This window comes from Mastigoproctus giganteus, chromosome 13, assembly GCF_048544385.1.
Source record: "Mastigoproctus giganteus isolate SK-2022 chromosome 13, ASM4854438v1, whole genome shotgun sequence".
Classification (NCBI taxonomy): domain Eukaryota; kingdom Metazoa; phylum Arthropoda; class Arachnida; order Uropygi; family Thelyphonidae; genus Mastigoproctus; species Mastigoproctus giganteus.
In genome coordinates, this window is record NC_143587.1 from 52166030 (window position 1) to 52173478 (window position 7449).

Here is a 7449-nt window from a genome sequence, read left to right on the forward strand (position 1 = left end):
ATTACAATTCTTGGTACTACAAATAAACCCAGATTAAAATTCTTGGTGAAAAATTACTCTAAGGAAGCACACAGTTTGATGGTTTACCCTTACTAGCTTATAGGGATGATTGTGTAATCTGAATTTCTTGCACTCACCCTTCAATACCAGCATCCTAAATCATTAAACACAATTACACTTTATTAGAAAAAGAAATCACTATTAAATTTTTCATTGTACAATAAAGAGGTACTTGTCTGTTATCCTCCTGCCAATGTAAGTTAAAAGCAAGTCTAATCTAACCTAAAAAGTTTATATTTATTATTATGCTTCTGTATATTTACTTTTTGTGGTACAGGTAATCTTCGTATAACACGGTAGTTTGGTTCCTACAAATTCTCGTGTAATGCGAAACTGTGTTATACGGGACTAAGAACCAGTACAAAAAGTGGGGGTTATGTTCCAAAAGCTAACAAAAATACACCATTTAACTTTATTTTTATAATAGTAGTCACTTAAATATTAATAACTGAACATACTTCTTACCTTACAACTGTGATACTTATATGTCAGATAATGTACGTTCATTTAATTTTCTTCCTCTTCATTGCTGCTAAGCACAATCTCTTCTGCAGCATCTAGATTTTGTGTACCTTCTGCTCTCTTTAAAAGTCGTGAACTGCACTCTTCAAAGTCACAATTTTTTATGGTCTCAAACAAGCACAAGTTCAATAGCACAGAACCTAACCCAGGGATCTCCCAACAAAATACAGTGGACCCCCACTTTAAATGATATGTGAAAATCGGAAGAATGTTTTCCAGTTAGCAAAATAAAAATAAATTTGTACTTACGTACATAGCTTAATTAATACATCCTGTAATATGTACATACTATTTGATATTTCTGTTCACTGACTTTTTTTTTTTTTTGTTGTAAAATTTAAAAACAAAAATGACAAGCAATTAATAACAAAGAACACAGCACGCACAAGTTTCACCAAGTAACGAGTTTCTAAAAATTTATTTATGTTTTTTATATGATTGAATATTTCATGGAAGGGAAAACACATTTCACCATAATGACATGAAAATCCACAGAATTCTACCTATCAGTACTATCACAAATGCAATAAGATCGAGTTTATACTACCCATTTATAATTGATTACACAGTTTACACTAACAGAAAAGACTAATAAACCAGAAACTGCAATTTTTTTTTATTGTTTTATGGTAGTAACCTCCAGAAATGTGCTTTAGAAAAATACCATGAAGGCAATAACAACTAGGGAGTCAACAGCAGCGATTCACAAGAAGGAATGGAAACGTTGAAAATTACATCTAACATAATAGCAGGGTTTTCCCAGCACAAAAGCTCAAAAATACCGTGTTGTGCAAGATTTCTCACATTTCTCAAACTATGTTAGAGTGAAACCTTGTTGTAGAAGTACCGTGTTGTGCGAAGATTGCTGCAATTTATTAATTATGTTAGAGCGAAATCGTGTTGTAGAAGTACCATGTTATACAGGGGTTGCCTGTACATAAATTTAATGGTAATGAAGTACAGGTGACCCCCGCTTAACGCTGATAGTTCGTTCCGGGAAAACAGAGCGCTAAGTGAATCCGCGCTAAGCGAGCGCCATATTCCCATAAGGTAACATATGTATTTGTGAGTTGCGGTCTATTCCATAGGATATTTTCTAATCAATAATAAATGGTAGTGAAAATATGCACCAATATCGATTAAAAATACTTAATATTCAAAATTTTGTACATATAAAATATTCTACATTATATGCACATATAATTATGAGGTAATTAACTTACGAAAATCATGAATTTATTAATTCGATGGCCCTGTGCTCTCGAGTTTTCGTATCTTTGGACTGAAAAATGAGTCGATTTTGGGTTGTGCTTTGGCCTTCTTCCTCTCATTGTACAACAACATGTAGGGATTCATTTCTTTCTTCAAATTTCTTATTACCTTGGCACTTCGTTCCATGTCAGGGTCGTTCTCCCGGAAATAATCACACATTTTTTCGAAGTGTTCAAAAGCTTCACTAAGTCCTTTTGCAGTCAGCGACTTCATCGGTTCTTCATCTATAGTATCTTGATCATCATCTCCCTCAATAGCAAGCTCTTGTTCTTTTAAAATTTCCATTAGTTCTTCATTAGAGAGGCCATCCCTGTCGTTGTCGATCATCTCTTGTACGATGTCTTCGTTAATTTCGTGTAATCCTGCTTCTTTTCCGAGCTCAACAATTTGTGTTTTAACATTTTCAACGGAATCATCAGGTTCCTGGGAATGCTTTATGCAATTTTTCCAAACTTTCCTCCACACTCCATTCATGGTTTTCTGAGTCACTTCATCCCAGGCACTTGAAATGTTGTAGATGGCGGTTTTAATGTTATAGGATTTCCAAAACTCCTTTAAACTCGGTACATTTTCAGTGTTGATGGCTTTAATAGCTTGGGAAAAGGTGTTCCTTATGTAGTACGCTTTAAATGTGGCAATTACTCCTTGGTCCATTGGTTGGATCAGAGACGTAGTGTTTGGAGGCATGTAAAAAACTTTTATGTGATTGTTCAAGTCTTCTAAGCTCTCTTTGCTTGGGTGTCCTGGTGCATTGTCCATGATTAGAATAGCTTTATAACCAATGTTATTTTTTGCACAATATTTTTCCACTGCAGGACAGAAGAACTCAGCATACCAATCAATGAAAAGCGGTCTGGTTACCCAAGCTTTTTTGTTAGCCTTCCAGATGACAGGTAGGTTTGATTTAGCTAAACCTTTAAGAGCCCTTGGATTTTCGGAATGGTAAACTAAAAGGGGTTTTAATTTAAAATCCCCCGCAGCGTTACCACCCAACAACAAAGTTAACCGATCCTTCGCCGCTTTGAAGCCTGGCATGTTTTTTTCTTCTTTCGATATGAAACTTCTTTTAGGCATTCGTTTCCAAAAAAGACCTGTTTCATCTATGTTAAAAACTTGTTGAGCAGTATAACATCCCCTCTTCAATAATTTTAACAAATTCTTTTTTGAAAGTTTCGGCTCCTTGTTGATCTGCACTTGCAGCTTCTCCCTGTATTGCTACATTGTGCAGGTTATAGCGCTTTCTAAATCTATCAAACCAGCCCTTACTAGCGTTAAATGGTTCCACATTTTTTTCGGGGTGAGCTTCCTTTAAATCTTCATATAGGCTCTTTGCTTTTTCTTTAATAATAATTGAACTTAACGGAATTCTACGTTGAATGTTGTCTTCAATAAAATTATGTAGAAGTTTCTCCATTTCAATCATAATAGCCGGCCTAGCCCTGGTCAATTTAGTTGCCTGCAGGGGAACAGCGGTTTTTCCAGCTGCTAAAATTGATTCTTTATTTTTTATGATTGTTCTTACAGTTGAACCTGCCAGTCCTAAATTATTGCACACATCCACTTGTCTTTGACCGGAATCAATTCTCTTCAAAACGTCTAATTTAATTTTCAAACTCAATGTTTTTCTTACCTTTCCAATCTTTGCACCGCGTCCAGACATTGTTGCTTTTTCATTCTTATCCGCCATAACTCTCTGCAAATGTAACTTCGTTGCACTGATTGTGATACGATGTTCGAGTACAGTAAACTGTCTGTATGTATGCACTGAATGATATCTAGAATTCCTCTGGCAAGTGAGCTGAAGACGGTGACAAATGTTTTATTTATCTGAAAAGTTCGATTTTACCGTGCAGTAAAATCAAATGGTTGTTTATTGCACGAAAATACTGTAATAAATTATGGTGTGAGTCATGGAGAATGTTTATGGAATTTCCAAAACAGTAAAACAAACAAATTTTATGTACTTCGGGTGACCACAAGGTCAGAGGAGTTCAGAAGACAAGAGAATACTGTACAAGAAACAGCACCGCATTTAGCACTCATGGGATTGATTGTGTGAAAAACATTTCGCAAGTTATAGTTCCCACAGTAAAACAAAAGAAGAGATAGGGAGTAAATCTATTTTTAGTATCTTTCTATTACATGTCAGAACAGAAAATGCAGACTTCGTAACAGCATATGACACTGGATGGTAAATTTTTTCAGCTGGTGTACTAAAAAAGAATTTCTCCCTTGAAACTATCCACACCAAGAAAATAGAGCATATTGAAAGTTTCAATTTTGTACATAGAGTAGAAATTATAAAAATAATTACTGTAGTTAATTTCATGGTGACTATTTTCTCCTTTTGCCAAAAAAAAAAAAAAAAAAAAAAAAGGCTCAAAACAGACTGGACTGAAGACGAATTTGCCAAAAATTCAATCTGTATGCTAGTAAAATAGCGTTATAGTGAGTTTTGACAGTGTTATAGTCAGATACGGGTTATAATATAAGAACAGCGTTATAGCGAATCACCGTAAAGCGAACCGCGTTATAACGGGGGCCTGCTGTACTGATAAAGATTCAGGTGGTCTCTGAAAAAAGATTTTTATACATGATCTTGGGATAACTGGTTAATTATTCATTGTCTCTTATGTTTCAGGCATTTTTCTCCTGTCTTCAAAAAATCAAAGAAAAGATATGTAAGAAATATCCAAATTATAAATACAACTCTAAGTACGATACAAATTTTCGTCAAAAACTGAAAGAGGCACTGTGGTCAACTCGAGTATGTGTGCTTGGAATAAAAGGCTATTCAAAAAATCAGTCTTAACTACAACAGCTGTAATGTGCACAGGTGAATTCTGAGAAAGATCTGAAATAGAAAGCTGTCAGTAATGATGCAGGTCACTCTGAAAAAGATTTATTTATCATAATGTCTTTGTTTCCCCATGTCAAAGAGTAATTGTAAAATAAAACACTCCTCCGGAACGAGAATGAGATGGTAGATAAATAAGCTTAACCCCAGAAAAATGTGGCTTGCTGTGTATTTTTAATCTGAATGTCATCCAGTTTGTGATAAAAAACTTGATGTATCTTTGAATCTTTCTATAGAAAGCAACATTCCTGTATCATGTTTGTTATGTTGTACACACACAGCATACAGACAGAGCAATTTTTTTTACACTTTGTTCACTGCCAAATTTTAAACATGTTCTCTACAAATGACCATGTATAGTACTCTGCTGATTTATTATGCCCATTTTGAAAATTGTCATATATGGCCATTTAATATGAATAAAATATTGTTAAAACTTGATTTTGTTGTTGTTTTCTCTGTGTGTGTATATTACAATTATTTATTTGCACATTTACACCATGTAACCACTTATATAACAAATATTTATAGTGCAGCAATTTATTGATATTAAGTGTTAATTTTTTTTTTTTTTCTGGCCAGCAGATATCATATGGACTCCAAGTATAAAATGCTAATTAAAAAAACTTCTTAATCTCAGTGGTTGTGTGTAACAATTCTCACCCATAACTTTTTTTCATTAAAAAAACAAAACAAAAGGTAATATTTATTAAAAAATAAATTCATAGCACAAATAGGTTATGTGAGATATTTTTTGCACCAAACTGTGAACTTATATGTCTGCATATGTTGTTGTTGTTGTTGTTGTTTGGTTTTTAGGAGCATTAGCAACTAAGGCCATATTGCTCCGGGATATGCGGTGGTCATTCCCTGACCTTTCCGCATCCTCCGTATTTGGTGGTGATGGGCTCGAACCCCGGTTTAATCAAGAAGCGTGTGCTACGCACTGCTGCTCCTTCCCACCTGGCTACGGAGGCACCGTCTGCATATGAATGGTCTTCAGTAACACTTTCCTCTGATCAATAATATAAGTGCTGTAAAGATTAACTAAGAATGGAGTCACCTCAATTATTGTAGTACTCATTCTTTTAATGCCATATTGATGAAATCATTTAGAAAAAAAAACTAAAATCTGATGTGACTGAAATCGTTAGTTTTCATTACTACCATCATCTGTCAGTGTAATGAATTAAAAGAAGTAAAAGTGTGATGGTTTATATAATAGGGCCATATGTCAGCTTGAATGGTCATGATCTCAGTCACAATTTGAATGAGATGGGATGCACCCCTTGGAAATTTCCAATGGAAAAAAGTAACAGAAAGTTACAAGACTGGAATTGGTGCCCAAAGATTCATAGGTTTCTTATATTTTGAAGGAAGTTTTAAAGTATTCCTCATTTATGCAAGGACAGAAAAAAAATTTTGCAATGTGCTGATGACTGTTTTAGTAATAATATGCTCTTTTCTTATAACTAGTGGACATACTACAAAATTTATTTAAACTAATACCTCCTTGGCAGTCAATATCTGTGAAATCCATATGATATACCGGTTGTGATGTTTACATGTCAAGGTCAACAGTGTAACATGTTATGTCCCTGTCTGAAGACAAAAATGTACAAGTTACAGCTTGTACAGAAGCTGTCAATAAAGAACAAAACAAAGGATGGCATTCAAAAATTTTTCAGTTTGTGGAAGATTCCTGTAATGAATTATCTTTATTGGTTTGTTTTTCACATAAGTGGGAAAGTAAACAGAATGTGAGAATATGGGATGCAGGAAATTTGAATATCAACACAAGAGTCTGAAGATATAGCTGCTTTTTTTTTTTTGCCATGAGTTGTCACTAAGTGTAGACCTTTCTTTTTTCGAAGCTACTTTCGCTGGCATGTATCTGGACATGTTAAAGAATTTCCTTATGTCCAACTGCAGTATAATATGTTACAGTCTAGTAATATTTAATTTTAGTAATACTTAATATTTCTAAATAATATTAATAATGTTATTTAGTTTACGGTATTTAACTATTACACTTCATATATAATATATACACAAAGTGATCACTGAATTATGACCACCCTATCTATAATCAACTTTTCTGCATAGCTTGCAGCATAAAATGCTGAACAGTTTCACACACTAGAGCAGTGATAATTTGTATCTGGTCACGCAAGTCAAAGTGATCAAGTAGCAGTTATGTGGCATAGTAAAGATATCACTGAGTTTCAAAAAGGTATGATTGTGGGAGCTTGTACATCAGGTGCTTCCCTGTTGGAAACGGCATGTCTTTGTTGCTCACGGTGGTTGAAGGTATATAAAGAATGGTGTAAAACTACTTTCCACTGACAGAACTGTAAATGATTATGCAAGGTGGATGTTCATGATGAGCAAAGAGCGCAGTGCGTTGTACAGGAACAACAACAACAAACAACTGGTCACTGACAGCTGGCATCACAATATGGGGAGCGAAAAAACATCCCAAATGATGATGTGCTGCACACTCAGGTATGGGGTTCCACAGCAGATAATAACCCAATAGATAACAATAGACAACCCAACCTCTTCTCTTGGATTTCATGCATCATGGCCTTAGTTGCTCATGCACCATAAAAACCAAAATCACTCCCTCTCCTCATCACTGATTATAGTCGATGGCAAATGTAGTGTCAACACACTAGAGGACTGGAAATAAGTGTGCTGGGTGGATGAGTCCACTTTGTGCAATATGCTGACAGACA

General features: G+C 34.8%; 1 protein-coding gene across 2 annotated transcripts in view; it reads left to right on the top strand.

The window, feature by feature from the left end:
- LOC150076050 (uncharacterized) overlaps positions 1–5113 on the top strand; it is a 53351-nt gene extending 48238 nt beyond the window's left edge. For both annotated transcript variants that reach the window (XM_090387470.1, XM_090387471.1), the window contains exon 5: positions 4496–5113. In XM_090387470.1, coding sequence (XP_090243596.1) covers positions 4496–4666 — 171 coding nt within the window. In that variant the 3' untranslated portion in view covers positions 4667–5113. The remainder of the gene's footprint in view (positions 1–4495) is intronic.
- The last annotated feature ends 2336 nt before the right edge of the window (positions 5114–7449 follow it).